This window comes from Heptranchias perlo, chromosome 32 (genome assembly GCF_035084215.1).
Source record: "Heptranchias perlo isolate sHepPer1 chromosome 32, sHepPer1.hap1, whole genome shotgun sequence".
Taxonomy (NCBI): Eukaryota; Metazoa; Chordata; class Chondrichthyes; order Hexanchiformes; family Hexanchidae; genus Heptranchias; species Heptranchias perlo.
The window spans coordinates 17,849,239-17,870,139 of NC_090356.1; the positions used below are offsets into that span (position 1 = coordinate 17,849,239).

The 20,901-nt window shown below is 40.0% G+C and overlaps 1 protein-coding gene across 2 annotated transcripts in view; it reads left to right on the forward strand.

The window, feature by feature from the left end:
- The window catches only part of capzb (capping actin protein of muscle Z-line subunit beta), an 85,200-nt gene extending 67,902 nt beyond the window's left edge, over nt 1-17,298 (forward strand). Inside the window, exons 7-10 of one of the 2 annotated variants that reach the window (XM_067970512.1) lie at nt 5,952-6,017; nt 10,044-10,120; nt 12,598-12,708; nt 16,563-16,652. In XM_067970512.1, the coding sequence (XP_067826613.1) occupies nt 5,952-6,017; nt 10,044-10,120; nt 12,598-12,700 (246 nt within the window). In that variant the 3' untranslated portion in view covers nt 12,701-12,708; nt 16,563-16,652. Of the gene's footprint in view, nt 1-5,951; nt 6,018-10,043; nt 10,121-12,597; nt 12,709-16,562 lie in introns of both variants that reach the window. The other variant, XM_067970513.1, reaches the window with a different exon arrangement.
- The last annotated feature ends 3,603 nt before the right edge of the window (nt 17,299-20,901 follow it).

Below are 20,901 nucleotides of genomic sequence, written 5' to 3' on the forward strand. Positions count from 1 at the left end.
GAGTAGGTACTGCATGAAGATAGGATCAAGCACCAAAAGTGTGCAGAGGTGTTGTAGAGCAGATTAGAAGGGAATTAGCACCACCTTATTGGGGGACATTGGGAAAGAAAAGTGCAGCTCAGTGATTTGAAAGGTTATTTAAAGTTTGCAGTAAAAGCCTGATTTGTTGAGTGGCTGGCTGTGTTTTAGAAAAAAATAGATGCTGCAGACCCAGTATGGGTAAATGGTTTACATGAACAGTAAAGAGTTTATTTTTGATAGTTTATAATGAATTGTAACTGGAATTTGAGAGAGAAGAATAGAAAGGTAGTTACCGTCTATTATATTGGAAAATGGGATTTTATTGTTCAATAATTTCATTTTAAAAGATGTAAAAATGTCCATATTTTCTGTTTAACATCTGGAAAATAACATCTACATATTGTAAAGCAGAAAACTACATTAAACACTTCTGAATCCTGAAGAGTTAAATTGTAAAGTTTTTAAAATGTCAGTGAAACCCTGTGTGGTGTAAATATTTGATAGAACTGAAGCATAAACACTTACATTTCTCAAAGAATAAAGCCAAGAATCATAATTACAGCCGAGCTGTGGATCTTGCCAATGAAAACACTGTTTAGTGAAAATGGATGTTTTTGTGCTGCTTGCTGTCAACTGTGTAAGGACCAACTTTAACTTGTTCCCCAGTTAGCCACCTTAACTTCTGCTTTCAATTCACTGCACAAGATAATATGTAATGGACATGTAAGATGTGTTAAGATTGTCTTTCAGTATAACTATAGAAGCTATGAAAGGTACTCGTGTAATGAAGTAATGGGATAGCACTGAGACTCAGCTTATTATCCTCCACCAATATGTCTGATTTAAGGTTATCAGGTTTCATCCCAGAGAGACTGATGGAGTTACCCTTTCTTGGGAAAGGCCTCTTTGGTGGAGTGGTAGATGACATGATGAAGCATCAGAAAAATTGTTGAGCCATTCAGAGAACAACACTCCAGCCCAATCTGGCAGACACAGTGTCTGCTGGAAAGCATACATAACAAATTTCCTTTTGGCACAAGGAGTAAGGAGCATAGGTTTAGAAACAATAGGTCATGCTTCACAAGTCTACTGGAGTTCAGTGAGGTGTAGTTAAATTGGTAAATAAGGGCTGTCCAATCCATTGGATATAATTTATTTGAATTTTAAGAAAGTACTTGATAAAGTTCCACAGGTGGGGTTTGTGAACAAGATTAAAAATCATGGATTTAATAGCAGATTACCTAGTTACATTGAAAACTGGCTTAGTAATGGGAAGCAGGTAATGAATGGAAAAAGTTTTGGCCTGGGCACTGATTAGCAATCTGCTTTGGGTCCCTGCTTTTCACACTTATCACAAATGATGTGGAGGAGAACGCTGTTTAGCTTATACAGACAGCCAAGTGACGAGTATGAATTAGAAATTGTTGTAACTGTAGTTTTATCTACATGCAAAAGTAGGTGATGAATGGCTTTATAGCAGTTATTCAGAGCAGTCTTTGTTTTCCTCTGAATCTGAAAACTTTGCCTGAACTTGTCTAATCCGAAAAACTGTGACATCTGCACCAGTCGCATCAGAAATGTCTATTTATCTAATAAAGTAGATGAAGTGAATAGATTTAATGGGTGTGTTGCAGAAGACTACAAATGAAGGCTTTGCATGCTATGTTTAAACCATTCAGATTTATGTCCGTGATGGATTAAGAATCTCCAGAGTTATATAAACAATCGGGCGTGATTTTCCAGTTTGGATAAAGTTTTGTGTTCTATCCAGTTTTGGACTGAAATCAGTGGTAGTTAATTTCTGTTTGACAGTGAACAGGCTGGAACAAGGGGAAATGACTAATAGTTTCAAATCCCATTTTGGCAGTTGATAATGACCTGGGTTGCAATCTCATTATACAAATTAATATTTTATTAATTATTTGCCTAGTTCATGATTTCATTGTTTAATTCTTCCTCATGCATTCAATTTCTGCATGCATCTAGGAATTGGCTGTCCCAGAAGGGAAAATCACCTGGGACAGACATTTCCTTTAGGAAATGTGCACTACTTATGATGGAATTTGTAGCAACTTTCTAGAATGAGATTATTGAGATTATGCTGCAGCAGCCTTTGTTAATGTTGTAGAAAAGGAGTTCCTATGTGCCTTCTGTCTGGTCCCTTTAACTGCAAGGATACTTTGCAAGATCCAAGCTAAAGAAAATGAATCATTCTCATTACTTCCTAACGGTTGACGAATATTCAGCTCTTGAATCTTCTGCCACTGAGCATCACTTTAAGCCTTTAGTATCTTGTACTGAGGGGATCGACTGACGGGCCAGATATGGCATGACAGTTTAAGAAGCTGCCAGTTGTTGCCCTGGATTTTGATAGTGCTGGCTTAGCCAGTTGCTTAGCCAATTCTGCTTCTGCAGAGATCACTTCTTAGCAATTATGTAAAGAACGCCTCTCAAAGTTATCTGCAAGGTAGCTACCCAAATGGTTTCACAAAGCATTATGGTCGTGATCTGACGGCTCTGGATAGTCAGTTCTTTTAATGCTGCAGTACTTCAAGCTGACTGGGACATGTAAGTATTCAGAGTCCACTCCAGTTTCTGTACTACTTTTGGTATGTTGCTATTTATATGTGGAGATCGAACAAATTAAGAAGAGTTTTAAATTACTTATCGTGGGTATGGTTTCCATATTCTTGGAAGAAGTTAGAGTCTGATGAAGCTCTTACCCAGCCTGCTTCTTTATTATTCTCCTCTTGTCAGCTGTGGCTCAGTGGTCGTGCACTCGCCTCTGAGTCAAAAGGTTGTGGGTTCAAGCTCCACTCCAGAGATTAGAGCACATGACCTAGGCTGACAACTTTGGTGAATTTCTGAGTGAGTACTGCATTGTCTGATGAGATGGTAAACAGAAGTCTCATCTGCCCTTTTGGATATACGTGAAAGATTCAATGACACTATTCAAAAATGAGATGGGGCGTTCTCCTGGTGTCTTGGCCAATATTTATCCCTCAACCAACACCATCAAAACAGATTATTTGATAATTTATTTCATTGCTGTTTGTGGAACCTTGCTGTGCACAAGTTGACTGTCATGTTTCCCGACATAATAGGGAACTTCAAAAAGTACTTAATTGGGTGTGAAGCACTTTGGGACATCCTGAGGATTGAAAGGCACTACATAAATGCAAGTTCTTTCCTTGGTTCTTTCATTCTTTCTTACCATTATCGTTCAGCTCTCAATGCTACCTCCACTGGTCATAGAAGTGAAGGATTGATTCAGGATGTGGCCACTGTATAAAAAAAATTAATGCACGACCTAAAGCAGAAAACATTTATAATGGATTCTCCAGTTCTGTAGCATGGTCTATTAAGCTTTTTAGTTAACATTGGGTTTTTATATCCACTTTTTGCTGTTTTTTTAACGAATCTTTGTGTCTTCTCCTAAGTAAGTTGTGTAGATGGGAGCAAGAAGTTACTAAGGGACATAAGTCTTGAGAGTTGGCAAAACCATGGCAGATGGAGTTCAATGTTGGGAAGTGTGAGGTCATCCACTTTGGATCTGTGAAAGACAAATCAGAATATTTTCTGAATGGTGAGAGATTTGGATGTCCATGCGCACACATCACTAAAAGCTAGTTCATAGGTACAGAAAGTAATCAAAGGCTAATGGAATGTTGGCCTTTATCTCAAGCTTGTTGAGATGCAGAAGTTGTACAGACCCTTAGTCAACCCTACCTGTAATACTATATTCAGTTTTGGGCACTGAACCTCAGGATATATTGTCCTTTTGAGGGGGGTACAGCACAGATTCACCAGTATGACACCAGGCTTAAAGGGTGAAATTATATGGACATCTAGCATAAACTTGACTTGTATTCCCTTGAATCCAATCAAGGTGTTTTAAATGATAAAGGGATTTGAAAGTGTAGATACAGAGCAACTGTTTCCCCTGGTGGGAGAATCCAGAACAAGGGGGCATAACCTTAAAGTTAGAGCTAGGCTATTTAGGAGTGAAATCAGGAAGCATGTTATCACAAAGGCTAGTGTTAATCTGGAGGACACTCCCTTAAAAGGCTGTAGACGCTGAGTCAGTTGAAATTTCAAGACTGAGATTGATAGATTTTTGATAGGTAAGGGTAACGGGATATGGAGCAAAGCGGTGGGGGTGCAGGTAAATGGTGTTGAGGTGCAGATCAGCTATGATCTAATTGAATGGCAGAGGAGGTTCATAGAATGAATAATAAAATGGTTATGGCACAAAAGGAGGCCATTCGGCCCATTGAGCCTGTCTGCTCTCTGCAGGAGCAATCCAGCTAGTCCCACTCCCCTGCTCTTTCCCCGTAGCCCTGCAAATTTTTCTCCTTCAGGTACCTATCTAATTCCTTTTTGAAAACCACAATTGACCCTGCTTCCACCACCCTTTCAGGCAATGCATTCCAGGTCCTAACCACTGGCTGCGTAAAAAAGTTTTTCCTCATGTCGTCTTTGGTTCTTTTGCCAATCATCTTAAACCTGTATCCTCTGGTTCGCGACCCTTCCGCCAGTGGGAACGGTTTTCCTTTATTTATTTTGTCTAGACCCTTCATGATTTTGAATACCTCTATCAAATCTCCTCTCAACCTTCTCTGCTCTAAGGAGAACAATCCCAGCTTTTCCAGTCTATCTCTGTAACTGAGGTCCCTCATCCCTGGAACCATTCTAGTAAATCTTTTTTGCACCCTCTAAGGGCTTCACATCCTTCCTAGAGTACGGTGCCCAGAATCAGACACAACACTGAAGGGTCTGAATGGCCTGCTGCTGTTCCTATGTTCCTGAAGGTGCTGATTCCTACGTAGTGTACAGTTGCTAGGATTCTGGCAGCAATAAGAAGCAGGAACCCTGGCTGGCTCAGCACAAAACAGGAATTAAAGCCAGGACCTTAGCTGCATGAAGCCTTGGGATATTTTACCACGTTAAAGGCACTATATAAATACAAGTTGTTGTTTACCAACTCTAACAATATGCTTTAATTGTAATTTGGTATTTCATAAACTGTATCTATATATGCTGCATTGCACAGTTCCTCTGTTAGATCTCTATCATTACTCAGGCTTCCTTTCACATTGTTTCTCCCTTTATCTGTACTATAGTTCAGCAGTGGGGTGCTGTGAAAGTTGGTACATTAGTGGAGTGCTTTAATTAGACTGGTATCTGCCCAGAAAAAAGATTGTTATCCTCATAGATTTATTACTCAATGTGTGTTAGATGTGTGTATTTGCATAGATTCATCACAGTTTTTAAAATGTTTGGGATGGGAAGTATTTTATATTCTGATACTGCCATAATAAAGGAATCTCTTTCTGTTGTGCATTGTTACAATATGAAGATTGTTAGCCTGAATGTGTAGGCATTGTTCTCAGCAGACCACCCATCTAATGCAGCATAATGAGCCATGTTAATACATTTGTATCTCTTTGTTGGTTTTTTTTGTTAGTAATTGTATGAATCATGGAAAATGTTTGGACATCAGCTATTGAGTTGCTTGCAGCTGCAGAATTGGGTCTTTTGAAGAATCCCATGACCTGATCAATACCCCCATTGTGCGTCAGCCTGCAGAGCCCAAAGGCGTCCAGTTTCATGAACTTTTTTCCCAACTGTCTGCCACCAAGTTACATCTATAATGTACAAACAGATGGCCAAAGAAATGATGCAGCAGTTACTTTGGCTGTAGACTGGTGCTGAAAACCATTTGTTTTGGAGGAGTGACTGAGGAACTGCATATGGGCCTTGGCTGTAAAACTCTGCAAGCTGAGATCATCTGCAGATGCAGTAAGGCTGAGAATAGTTTTCTTTCTTAGCTCATTCACTGTTTTGAGTACAATTGTGAGCTACAGCCTCACCTGTAGAAGATTTTCCCCTTCAATCGAACTCATGTACTGAATTTGTGTTTTTCACAGATGGAGAAAGATGAGAACGTGAGTGAATCATCGCCTCACATTGCTAATATTGGGAAGCTGGTAGAGGTAGGTGGAGCAATTCTCAATGTGTAGATAGAACAAAAAAAATTGTACAACCCACTCTGGAGTTTCACAATAAGAGGGACAGATTTGTGAGTCTGACTGACCATAGACCAGTACACTGTAAAGAAATGTGATATAAACGCTGACCCATATGTGTTCATTGATTTTTTTTTTGTTGATCCTTGTAAATATTTTTCAGCTTACGTTTAGAATGCACCCACTCTGCCAAAGAATTTAGGGAGTTTTCTACGTTGTATTTATTGCATTACAAACCATCTTAACTCTTTCTATTCCCGAGAATCTTTTTTAAACTTTCATTCCTTGTCGTACGCAAGATACATTCAGGAATTCAGGTATATGTGTAGCCTGACCAGTTAAATGGGAAGGGATGTCTGAGGTATACTTTTTATTGTAAGTACTCCTCTTTCATGATCTTCATAAAAATTATCTTTGATAATTAAACCTTCACCAGAACCTGTAGATGTCAAGAACATCTCCACTGTGTACAGTGGGCATCAAACATGGCCTGAGACACAGAAATGTTACAGCTTGATTGCAGAATGCCCAGCTGCTTTCCAGGGATTGGGCAGCTCCACATAGACACTCAGGTTGTTCCAAAGTCATTATACCTTCCTGAGAGGAATGTTAGGGAGCAAAAAAGGTCAAAAGTAATTTTTAGGAAGGTATTTATAAATGGGAGAGTACTTTGAATAAAATTTACTCCCTCTATGACTTCTTCTTTGAAAATTTAACTTCCTAGAGATTTGATAGAGGGTCACATTCTCGTTTGAACATTTTATTAAAAATGGAATATTTTTACTTCAGGGGTTGCTGTGGCACATTTGCATTGCACCATTGAGGTGTAAGCACTACTGCTTCTCCATAGTGAGAATTTAGAATCCTGAAAATGGGCTGACTCAAGCCAGGCAATATCTGCACACATCTGAGTGGCAGATTATAGTACACCATTGGCAGAGGGTGAGGAGTTGTTTCAGATACCAAGGAATAGAATGGTGAGCCACAGGTTTATGCTGATTTCTAACACAAGCTTCTGATCTGAGTTGAGATGTTTGGAAAGCAAGCAGTAGCTCACTGTCAGAAAGAAGGGCAAGGCAATCTTCAGCCTATTTGTGAGAGGCCTGGAAGCTCGTTAGCTACCTAGTCACTGATGCAGAATGGTTAGGTGGGAAATGTAAAAAGGGATGAAAGTTAATTATTGGAAGAGACATCATTAAAGGTTGACCAAGTCACCTTAAAAAATAAAAAAAAACTGCTCCCACTGGCTGACTCACGTTTTTCTGCAGTGTGAAAGAATCCAGCTTGTAGCATTACAATCTTTTTACACTACCAGGAGAATAACTTTGCTTTCATGGAGCACAGTCTGGGAAGGACGACGTCACTGTGGCTTGCCTGTGTTCTGTAGCTGTACTATAAAATTTTCCACAGAACTCTGGCTCGTACACAAAACAGATATTTATTATTCTATGAGCCAAAATTCTTTGGAAAGTTCAATAGCACAGCTACAGAGTGCAAGCTGGCTACAATTAAATTGACCTAACAAGAATGTATTGCATGCAAGGAGGACCAATAGTGTCCCCTGGTGGTGAAAAAAAGTTACACTATGTTTGACCTGAGTGTTTCAAGCCATGTGAAAAACTGTTCTATTTCCTTGATTCCTTTGAGGATGTTGCAAATGAAAGTAGATTGTAGAACTCCCAATAATAGTTATAGGCTTTGGAGTTTCAGAAAGCCTTTGATAAGGTCCCACATGAATGAAGTCTAATAAAACTCAAATCCAAGGGAATCGACATTAGAACATGGCACTGGATTAGATTTTTAAAAAGTAGGAAAATGTGTGGCCCAGTGAGAGGTTAGTGTCAGACTAGTATTGAGTGGAGTACTGCAGGGATTGGTGCTTGTACTCTTCTTATCTAACTTACCTGGATGCAGAAACCAATTATAAGCTTGTTAAATTTACATTGGGTATGCAGTTCATGATTTGTAGAAAAATTTAGATCAATTATGCAATTGTGCTGACAAATGGCAAATGAAATTTAATATTAACAGATGTAAAGTATTGGATCAAAAAATGCACAGATTTAGAATGAAGGGAACAGAATTAACACAGAGAATTAGAAACTGGCCTGGGAGTGACAAGACTCGTCACTTTCAATGTCAAGATAATGTGGCGAAGCATTTAAAGCAAATCAAATGTTGAGATACAGAGAACAGTGTATTATAAGCCTACAGAGTTTATAATGCACCTTGTATATTTCACCTGCCTACTGTGCACAATTCTGGTCACTACTTCAAAAGAGACATGCATGCGTTAGATAATAAGCACAGAAAAGCAACAGGAGGGGGATGAGTTCTGAGTAAAGACTAGAGAAGCTCCAGCTCTATGGTCTAGAGCGAAGAGGGTTAAAAGAAAATCTTCTAGAGGTGTATAAAGTATTAAATGCTTGGATAGGATGAACCATAAATATTACCTCAGGGTAGTAGGATTTAAATTAGCAAAAATATTTTACTGAAAAGATATATTTGTAACAATCTTGGAGGTAAGGGAGTGAAATCAAAGGCAGGAAAGTTCGAGATCCAGTTGAATGCTCCTCCATGATTCATAAAGTTCTTAATTACAGAATAATTGAAAATCACATGGAGTGGAGGATGCTGCTATAAGGAATTGTGATAGTTTGATTTTTATTGCAGATGACGAGCAATGACTTGATATCACATGAAATTCTGGAGGTATAGAGATGCCCTCTGCATTCTTAATGCAGTGATTTAAAACAATTTCTTGGACTGTAAAGTTGATTAATGTCAGGCAGAGGAGTTGTTTCAGGGTTTAGTGGGCTGTACTGAGGGTTTGTCCAGTAAAAATTCTGGTGGATACATGGGGGTTTCACTCTACTGTGGATGGAATGGAGTTAATAATGCCTTCAGTCTAAATATATAAACTGATACATGTACCCATAGTGGGTTTTTCTTAAGATTAGAAAAGAAGGTTCACAGCTCCTTGGTGTCATTGAAAAGAAATGACAAAAGCTCCCCTTACACAGAGCTGTGGGGAACTGCTTTATACTGAAAGTACTCCCCCACCCTACCCCCATACAATCCTTTAAATGCCAGCGTAGCTATAAGCTATTTGGGTTAGATGAAGGTGGTTTGGGAGGAGGCTCCTGTGGAGCATAAAAGCCAGCATAGACCAGTTTGGCCGAATGGTTTGTTTGTGCTGTAGACTCTGTTACTCTAATGTAAAGCAGTAGAGCTTAAGTGGTATATCTCTAACTGTGTACCAGTTTTCTTTTTCAAATTGTAAACTCTGAAAATTCAAAAATGGAGTCAAATCAACTTCATCCAGCTTAACCACAAGTAATTTTATTTCCTGATGGTCTTTACTCTCCAATAAGGAGCACAGTACTTGAGGGATTTCCTGATTTATCTCCCTTTATGGTAGGTCCTTTCTGGAGCATGTACTTCTGCTGCTGAGAGGTTGGGTGTCTGGAGGATAATGACAGACATGCAGGCCAGCTGGAGTGTACTGCTGAATGCCCTTTCAGTGAACATCAGAAGGACTTCCTGACATGCAGGAGTCGCCAGACATGAGGTTAAGATTCCAGACCACTCTGGGGTGTTCCCATGCTTTAGACTGGCTCCAGTTACGCTGTTCATTGCACGGCAGAAAGGGGTGCGTGGTAACAACCCAATCGGGACTTTGCTACCTTTTTTGTTTTTCCCCCCATACATTTCTCCCATCACAGGGAAGTGCACCGCCTTAAACCTGGCATCACCCTGATAGCACAGCTGAGGTTGAAATTGAATATGTGGGGAATTAAACTCTGGCACTGAGAGTTGGTACTGCACTGCTCTGCCAACACCCATCAGAACCGTAATACTTGTGGAGAGGGGTCCATTAATTATAGTTAGCTGGCAGTAAGATTAAGCTGCAATGATGGAGTAACAGATGAGAAGCCTTGTCTTTGTATCTGGATGATTTGAATTATACATTTTAACATTTCTGTTTCATAGGATATGGAAAACAAGATCAGAAGTACATTGAATGATATCTACTTTGGGAAAACAAAGGATATTGTTAACGGACTAAGGTAATGTATGAAATTATATTCTTGTTTAAATTTTATGTAGAAGCGAGGCCAGTTTTAAGCAGTAGCTTGTATTTATATAGCACCTTTATGTAGAAAAATGTCCTTAGATGCTTCACAGAGGTGTAATCAAATAATGGACACTGAGCCAAATATTAGAACGGGTGACAAAACCTTGGTCAAAGAGGTAGATTTTAAGAGTCTTCACGGTAAGGAAGATGGAGAGTTTTAGGGAGGGAATTCCACAACATGGACTTAGGGGTCCACAAGAGCCCAGAACCAGATGAATGGAGGGTTCAGTTGTGGGGGGTTGGAGGATGTTAGAGATGGGGATGGGCAACAGATTTAAACAAGAGGGTGACATTTTTAAATTTGAGACTTTGGGGTACCAGGTCATAACATAGATGAGTAAGGACGGGGTGACAGGTGAGCGGCACTTGGTGTGGGACAGAAATCGGTGGCAAAGGTACAGAATTTGTGGCGCAGACTAAAGACGATGGCTTTGGCCTTCCCTATGCTTAGCTGGAAGAAATTGTGGCTCGTCCAAGACTGGATGTTGGACAAGCAGTCTGACAACACAGGCAGTGGAGGGGTCGAGGGAGGTAGAGCAGGAAGACATTTTATTGCTGGAGATGCAGTGGCTATATTTGTAACGGTAAGAGTGGAACCAAGCGAGGGCAGTCCCACTGGGCTGGACAACGAAGAGGAGGCATTGGAGGAAGTTGGTGGGGTCAACCGTGTCGAAGGCTGCAGAGACATTGAAGAGGGGTAATGCACCACAGTCGCATACATTCCAAGCTAAGGACATAAAAGGGCTAACTTTCTGCTTGTGCTCCCGTTGGGGAGCCTTGCCCGCCAAGAGCACACTTTAGGAATTCAGGCAAAGACTGCCCACGATTTTCCAAACATTTAAAATAAGCATCAACAAATCGTGGACAGTGCACTTCTGAATTTCTGATGAGCACTTTCAGCAGATAAGGCTTCCCACCAGGGAGCGCAACAACAAAAAATTATCCCAGGATCTTCTTTTTCTTTCTATCCGTGACTTTATATTTCTAATTATCTGTATTAAAAGTTTGTAATATTTAATGTTCAGTTTGAATCTTCACCTTTGATAGAAAGTGTGTGCACCATACACTGTTTAATTTAAATTTAAAAGCTTCAAGTTTAATGGACTAATTTGCTGTTAGCTTATACATAATATTTATGTAGTTAAAACATGTATCTAGATGTTCAATGAAACCACAGGCTTCATGGTAATGACGCTTCACTAATGACTGTTTCCTTCATGAGTGAGTTGAGGAAGCACTACCAAGAGGTGGAGGAAATAGACCAGTTTCAGGGTGCAGAGAGTGTTCTCCTGGCGAGGCGAGAGCTGCTGTGTTTGATATCAGATAGTGAGAGGAGCAGAGGGAAAAACTATTACTAGGATGTGATTGTTACTTTTCCAAATGAACTCCAGCGTTCAGATGTAGGCTCCTGTTCTTGTACATACACCACCGCTACTACTGAGAGGCTTTGTTTGAACAATGCGATTTATTGGGAACACATATTTTAAAATACAGTGGTGTCCACTCATTATTTGCCCATGTAAAACTTATTCACCACACGTTCCAAAAAAGTTGAGGTTAAGCCCTGAGTTCTATGCAAGTCATGCTGCTGGTCTCCAGTTTTGGCACAGATACTGACCAGACCTGTTCAGGGTGTAATCGGAAGGATTTCCCTTCCAGCTGATGAGTTAAAATGTGCACAGAAGCCTGAGTATCTCTTCTTCAGCAGCTCACCCCACCCAAATTGCACATGGATTTAAAAAAAAATATTTCTCTTGTCCCTCCCTTTTCTTGATCCCACTATCCTACCCCTTGTTTCTATCTCTGACCTGAGGCTGGACCCATTTTATTTTCTTCTTGTGTTTTGTCGGTGTTCATAGCCTAATAAATATAATGGGGCTGAGGTCCTGTGTGGGATCAGAGGGGCTGAGGCCCTGATTATGATGCAGCCCATGGCATAAAGTTCTTAAAGGTGCAGTGCCCTGGATGATTTTACCTACCCTTCTCGTAAGGTTCCTGTTTGTGTAGGCTTTGTTTAGGCGATTTATTTTAGGGGATGCTGAAGAAGATACCTACCATAGGTAATATTTGTTTGGGACTTCTATCCATGTCCAGTTATTGATGGGAGTCCTGTGACTCCAGTGAGGTCTGTGCCATGGTGGGGGCGGGGGGGAAATCAGTGGTTGAATTGTGCTATTGAAAATAAATCAGACAACTTATAAAAGTTCAGTTCAGGAGCTTTAGCTTCTCATTTTTGAGAATGACTTATCCAAAAATAAAATGTGATTGGTATATGAAAAATAATAGCATTCTACAGGTTTGTATTAGCTGTCTCCTCTTCTTGATCTTATTAATTTTATTGTTCATTTTTCTGAATTTCATTTCTTCTTTTCTCCTTGACTTTCATGTAAAAATAAAACCTTTTTATAGATCAGTTGATGATTTACCAGACACCCAAAAGCTTAAGCAGTTACAGAGGGAACTGTCTCAAGTACTGACCCAGCGCCAGATCTTCATCCAGCCTGATAATTAAGTGCCCAGGTATCTGCCTGTGAGGCTTACAATGTGATTAACCACAACTTAACTGGGCTGAGATGATCAGCCTTTTGTCTTTGCATGAACTTTTACTGGTAAATCTAACCCTTAACCCACCTCACCCAAGGCAATTGCTGCTTTTCTACTGCGGACTGAACACAACACTTGCAACACATGGTCTGTAAAAGTGCTTCAATAACTTTAGATCTTGTACATTGGTTGTGTTGAAAGTTTGTATGTAATTTGTTATGGTACAATCAAGAGCTTTTATATGGACAAGTTCTAAGTTGTGAAGGACCTTCCATTTGATGCATGTTCATATTTTTAAACTAATGAATTCCATGAGGGAACAAGTTAATTCTCATGGACTGTTTTACTAATTTGTATAACCCATTCACTTTTTTTGTTTAGACTGTTCAAAATATGGATGGATATTATCAGTCCTGACATTTCCAGCTGAATTGGTTTTCCTCAAGTATTGTCCCTGTTGGTAAATGCATTGCCCTGGGTGCAGCAGAAACTTGTGCTTGTATAGCACCTTTAATGTAGCAAAGCATCCCAATGTCCTTCACTGTTCACGGTCAAACCCAAGCAGAATTAGAAGGTAGTACTAGTACTGAATCATAGAGCAGCAAGGTCCCAGGTTCGATCCCTGGACTGTGCTGAATTAGCTGATGATCTGGGGGTGGAGGGGAGGGAATGGTTCCTGCTGCTGATCACTATCCAATTGTCCTGCTAGAAAGTGTGTGGATGGGATCAAGGTTGGCAGTGCTGTTCATGTTCAAATAGCCTAACATCCCTGTCCAGGTCACACATGAACAAAGGTTGTTTGACCAGAGGTGGCTGGCTGCTATGAATTGTACTCCAGCGGGAGGCAGTGCTTTTAAAAGAAAACTGGAGGGGGAAGAAAATACTCCAACTGTACCAGTTCTTCTAAAAAGTGATATCAAAAAAATGTTTGTCGAATGCCCCTCATTGTTGGTTAAAAAGGTTTCAGTGTAATGCTCCTCACTGCTGTTTAGGTTTTAATGCATTATTCCTCACTGCTTGTGCAGATCTGTGTACAAGTTGCATTAGAATTGACACTGCCCATTTGAGGCCACAGGTAACACATATTTTAGCAGGATGGCTGAGTGCGGGTGTCCACCTTTGATTCTTTTGACCTGTATTTAGTACAGAGAAGTGGGGTAAAGGTCCTCTTTGTGGCTGCTAGGGTTACTAAGTGAAATGAGTTTCGGCAGTTTTGATTCATGAGTGAATGATTGAGTCCCAAGCTTATTACATTCATTCTGACATTGCTAAACAAATCCTGCACAAGGAATTCAGGAAATGCTTATGCCTGTTCATAATATGCAGAAGAAGAAATGTTACATCTCACTTGAGATGGATATCCTTTCTGTGCTTAACGGAAGAATGACCTTGAATGGCTGCTTGCTGTTGCATGGCAAAAATAAAAAGGCTGCTTGGTGGAAGAAATGTTGCCAAGTGGATGAGTCAGATTGAAAGAGATGAAGTGATTACACATAAACTTTAGTTTGGGAGTTCCCAGCATGGTTTGTCATGCATGTAGTGGATCTCAGTGGAGACAGTAATTTGTGCAGTATTTGGTTTTGAAAAGGGCTAAAGATACAGTAAGGAATGTTACCAATATGTGATTAGTCTTCATGACTGACAATTTTCAGGTTTTTTTTTAATTAACTTTCTTTGTCTTCCAAAGCAAATGATTTTTGCATAACTGCGAGTCTCTTCCAGACCCTAAACTGATCATATTCCAACGGTCACCCCATAAGTGAAAATGTTTGCCTTTCGCTTTCAACTTTTGAATAAACCTTACTGCTACACTTGCACACACAAACCGTACAGCAGTTCTGACCCTTACAATGGTACATGTTACTGCTGCACACACAAACCATTCAACAACTCTAATCTGGTCAGCATTAGTTCAGTTATTCTCACTTTGGAGTTTGCACATCTGATCAATATACATAATCTCTAAACTCTACGATTGTCCCATTCTGTTCATCGGCTTTATCTCAACATTTGCACCAGTCTCCAGTTATTTGGTTTCCTCATCTTAAGTTGTTGTCGTGTTTGATCTAAATGTGTCTCTAAAATATTAAAGAACTGTAGTAGATGGAACTATTAGGTCATTCTTGTTAGCTGCAGATGTGCTCAGGATACAGGATTGGGTTTTTTTTTGCACCACTTCTCTTGTCTCCTCTCCTGAAAAGGGAGATGCCAGTCACTCTGGGGCTCTGATCAGCATTAATCTTTGAATGCCAAAAGGATACTATTAAATGCTGAGCTGAAGATGAAATTTCCCAGCATTGCAAGGTTCTCTGTACAATCAGACTTTTTAAAAGGAGTGATGTTTGGAAAAGTACAAGGGGAAGCCTTGTTCCTCTTTGGGGGAAATGCCTTGTTCTTCAGACTGTTAAACCTGTATTGCCTGGGACAATACTGACCCCAGGGTTCCAGAGTGCATTCCCACATTACACTTCGCCAAAGGCCCTGGGTTTACTAGGAACCTCCAGTGAAAGCACAACATCAGTGATATTAAAGGGCTGTTCGGGGTGCAGTTCCTTTGGTTGCCTGCAACCATTTCTCTGCATCATTCACATTTTATCAAAGTTGCGTTATTGTGAGATGTGTTTTATCCGAGTTCACTGTAATGATGCTCGAGTGTTTAAGTAGCAAGTGTTCAGGAGGTATGTGCATAAGTGAACTTATATCGCTGTTCAGATTATTTAAATACAAGCCCCTCTGTTTTCCAGTGATAAAGGATCAAGCTGTAAGTTAGTAGGAGGCAAATTACACTTGCAGCACGAGCCAGATTCTTGATCTCTATCCCTACTATCTGAAAGGTCATCCTGACTTCACTGCCTAAATTACTAAATTAGATGAGGTGAGAAATTGAACTGAGTTTAGTTTAGGTCAGTGGGTGCATTGGAATCTTTCGGTGGCAGAAGTAGTTCTGTAGCTGGATTCTGTTTGGTGGATTAAATACCATAATAATCCACCTTACAACATGATGAAAATCAATTAACCTTTTTATTAATTTGCTACTAAACCTCATGTTGCTTTTCAGCAGACCATGTAGTACCTACAACCATTCTTCATGTGGGTGTATTGGACATCAGAGCTAATATTTGAACAATGGTAATTTTGTATTACATAGTGTGAGCCAGGAGATGAGGACCCATGGACTCTAATAGTTTTTACACTGGAGCATGTGACAAATATTAATTTAATAAATGGTCACTTTTCAACTCCCATCTTAACCGTCCCTGTACAGAAAGTTCACTCGAATTCCTAATTCGGGCTGTTTGCCTAGTTTTTGCAGAATCTGTCCAAAATGTAGGACTTGCTAATCTGAAACGAGGAAGTAAATATACATCCTACTTTCTAGTCCCCTCTTTAGTAGATATGTTGGCATTTCCTAGATTTATAACTTTTTCACTAAACTGTCAACTTTACAGAATTTAACACAGAGAATTTAAATGGAGAAATGAATGAATTTGCATCTTCCAAAGTGACCTTTTAGAAAAGAGCCAACGTTGATTCATGAGATACTTTAAGTATGCGCTGTAGTCCGGTGGAATGGAGATGGTATAATGGGCCTATCCTTCAGGACTTGCAGCAACAACCGTGGAGGAGCAGGTTGGAATCCAGGGAAAACGAAGCAGCTTAGCTGGTGGCCACAGTCGCCCTGTAATTGCACCATGCACCTGTGATGACACCACCTTTAGTCATCCGTTTTGTTGCATCTTTAAAACCACCGAGTTCTGGCAGATTTGATTTTCACAGCAGACGATTGTGCAGTCCTTCTCCAAGCTAACTGTTGTTCATTTGTTTCACAGGTCTGTGGCGTCACTTGCAGACAGATCAAGCCAGGAAGCTCTGCTAACTAATCTGGCAGAAGCTTTGAAGAAAAGACAGCAACCTTATTGATTCTTAGAGCTAACTGACAAAAGCAAAGCACTGTCAGTTTCGGTTACATTATTTTCTTATCTTTTGTTCAGTTCTTTAATTTGTCCCATTAAAATTTGCCTAAACTATTCTTCATGTTTAAAAGCCATTCTAACCCTGTCAAAATTGTAAAAAATGCTATGTTTTAGCTTGTAAACCTAGTTCATACTACACAAAGGCTTATTTCACAATCAAACACGAGGAACATTTACTAAAAGGCATCTTTATACTTTCATTTTTATTGGTCACAATGGTTAACACAACCCCAACCTGGCTTTTTTTTGTTCAAAGACACTGTTTACATTTATGTAAAATGTAAAGCAAGGAACAGAAATCGACCTACAGACAACTATGGCGAGATGGAGATGCAGACTCACAAATGTTATAATACCAGTTGATATCTTTCCAAGGAACAAGGGTTGTATGTTCAGTATTGTACTATAGAAAAGATGTGATATAAACTGTCCTGAAATTCTACAAGTTCTAACATATTTGCCTTTAAGGTTCTCCCGTGTCAATATTTTGAGGAATGAAAGGGTTTTTTTGTAAAGCTTAAAAATTGAAATGTACATCTTGTACTTGAGCCTCCAAACTAAAAAAATAAATAGAACTAGAAACTCGTAACAAGCAGCAGTTGTGTGTGAATTCTGTTTCTTTTCAGAATTAAAAAAAAAAGTTTGATAGTATGATACAGCACAGAAGGAGGCCATTCAGCCCATTGTGCCTGTGCCGGCTCTTTGAAGGACCTATCCAGTCAGTCCCACTCCCCCTTGCTTTTTCCCCATAGCCCTGAGAATTTTCCCCTTCGAGTATTTATCCATTTCCCTTTTGAAAGTCACTATTAAATCTGCTTCCACCATCCTTTCAGGCAGTGCATTCCAGATCATCATAACTCGCTGCGTTAAAATATAGTTTCCTCGTGTCGCCTCTGGTTCTTTTGCCAATTACCTTAAATTTGTGTTCTCAACCTTTCTGCCACTGGAAACAATTTCTCCTTATTTACTCTATCAAAACCGTACATTATTTTGAACACCTCTATCAAGTCTCTTAAACTTCTCCACTTTAAAGGAGAACAACCCCAGCTTCTCCAGTCTCTCCACATAACTGAAGTCCCTCATCCCTGGTACCATTCTAGTAAATATCTTCTGCATCCTCTCTAAGGCCTTGACATCCTTCCTAAAGTGTGGTGCCCAGAATTGAACACAATACTCCAGCTGAGGCCTAACCAGTGTTTCATAAAGGTTTAGCGTAACTTCCTTGCTTTTGTGCTCTATGGCCCTATTAATAATGCCCAGGATCCTATATGCTTTAACAGCTTTCTCAACTTGTTCTGTCATCATCAAAGATTTGTGTACATACACCCCCAGGTCTCTCCATTTGTGCATCCCCTTTAAAATTGTACCATTTTACCATTTAGTTTATATTGCCCCTTCTCATTCTTCCTACCAAAATGTATCACTTCACACTTCTCTGTGTTCAATTTCATCTGCCATGTGTCTGCCCATTTCACCAATCTGTCTATGTCCTCCTGAAGTCTGTTACTATCCTCCACATTGTTACTACATTTCTGAGTTTCATGTCATCTGCAAACTTTGAAATTATACTCTGTAAACCAAGTCCAGGTTATTAACATATACCAAAAAGAACAGAGGTCCTAATACCGATCCCTGGGGAACACCACTTTATACTTCCCTCCAGTCTGAAAAACAACTGTTCACCACAACTGTGCTTTCTGTCCCTTAGCCAGTTTTGTATCCGTGCTGCCAATGTACCTTTTAATCCCATCGGCTTTAATTTTGCTAACAATTCTATTATCTAGTACTTTATCAAATGCCTTTTGAAAGTCCATATACACATCAACCACTCTACCCTCTCCGTTACTTCATCAAAGAACTCAATCAAGTTAGTCAAACGCTATTTTTCTTTAACAAATCCATGCAAACTTTCATTTATCAGTCCGTACTTTTCCAAGTGCAATTAATTTTGTCCTGGATTAATTGTCTCTAATAAAAGTTTCCCCACCATCGACGTTCGACTGGCCTGTAATTGCTGGGTTTATCCATCTCCCCTTTTTTGAACAGGGGTGTAACATTTGCAATCCTCTGGCACTGTATCTAAGGAGGTGGAAGATTATGGCCAGATCCTCTGCAATTTCTACCCTTCCCTCAGTAACCTCGGATGCATCCCATCTGGCCAAGGTGAATTTTCTACTTTGAGTACTGCCAACCTTTTAAGTACCTCCTCTTTTATCTATTTTTATCTTATCCTATTACCTCCTCCTTTACTGCTACATTGGCAACATCCTCTTCTCTGGTGAAGACTGATGCGAAGTATTCATTTAGTACCTCTGCCTCCACAAGAAGATCTTTTTTGTCCTTAATCGGCCCCACACTTTGACTACCCTTTTACTATTTATATTTTGGGTTCCTTTTATGTTAGCTGTTAACCTATTCTCATACTCTCTCTTTACCCCTCATTCCCTTTGTTAGATGATCTCTGTACTTTCCGTATTCAGCTTGGTTCTCTAAGTTGAACAAGAATAGGCCATTCAACCCCTCAAGCCTGCTCTGCCATTCAATTAGACCATGGCTGATCAGTACCTCAAATCCATTTACCCACCTTAGCTCCATATCCCTTGATACCCTTACGCAACAAAAATCTAGCGATCTTAGTCTTGAAAGCTCCAAGTGTCCCAGTGTTCACAGGCTTTTGGGTGAAAGAGAATTCCATATTTCTACAAACCGTTGTAAAAAGGGTTTAAAGCTGCTTCAGACAGGGTAGCTGAGCCATACAGACTACAAAGATCCCAAGTTTGTTCCTTGGTCTATGCTGAGTTAGTTTCCATAAGAGTGCTACAATTGGCTGCCGTATCCACGGGTTATGAAGGGTAAAACTGTCCAGAGTTCCTACTCCTAAGCACTACTCAGCGACTCCTGCTGCGTGTGCTTTGGGTAAGGGTAGGAGCAGGCCTAGCTGAGAACCCCCTTCCCCTATGGTCAAGTGGCTTCACTGAAAGTTACTGTCCAGGCCCCCACATGAAAAGTAGCCATTTGGACAAAGTACTGGGGGATAACTAGCACCTGTGAAGAGAAAGCTCCTTCAATAGAGGAAGAAAATTGGCAAGAAAAAAAAAGTGACTTACCTTCTGGGTTTTACATCCTTACTTAACCACGTTGGCCTGTGTTTCCCTTTGCACGGGGATAATTTTGATTGCAGCCTCTCACTTTCTGGAATATTTTTCACTTTTCCACCGGTCTCCCTACATTTGTTTTGTTAGTCAACTTCCTTCAACTCATCTTACATTCCCTCTAATTCTGATTTACTGGGGCAGTTTGCACTCCAGTGCCTGACTCAGGTGGCAGTTTTCTGTGTGTGCGTGTTGACAGGTAACTTCCAATTAACTGAAGCCAATTCAATGTTTCGAATTGTAAGTGCCTGTTGCATAAACATCTGCTGCTCTGTGTTCCGTTGAGTCCTTCTGACGTGTATCAGTTTGTTGTAACAAATTGTATCTAAAAAGGTTAAGTGCAGCTTTAGAACACTCGCGGTTGCCCCGGTAACAGCATAGTTGCCGCGTGAACATTTCTTAATAAATGTAGCGATAAACCCGGCAACGCTTTTAGGATCCGTTGGACATTTGTCTTCATGATTTGAAACACTCCATGGAATTCTCATTTCCTGCTTGCATTGTAGTCCAATCAGTTGTCCTTTCGGTTGCAGGTTTAAGGGGTATTTTTGGACTATCAATATTGGCTTTTGGTAAAAAAAAATCAAAATTGATCTCCAGTAAGCCTGGATGATTGAATTTTTATTTGCATATTTATTATCCTGCAAGTGACGTTGACAGGCTGTCTATGGTTTATTTGCAATGGTACAGATTGTATGTGACAGCTGGTTAAGAGTAGAAACCCTACTTACTGTCTCTCGTCACTCACAATATATTAGCACTGCACACCTCGGGAATGTACGTGGTAATTCAGAATAATGCGGTTTTCAATCCCCGATCCATTAACGACTTTAGAGAATGTAAACGGTTATGACTTCAACTTTTTATTTGCTTTTTGTTTTCATGAATGCAAATCTGATACAAGCCCCTGATACCGGATGCAGACAGTGTATACCAATCTACGTATAAGGGATTTTTAATTTCTCTCCTGAAGACACCAATATGAAATTGTTTTCAATATATTGCAACAGAATTACAATGCTGCATTATATGGCCTGGATTTG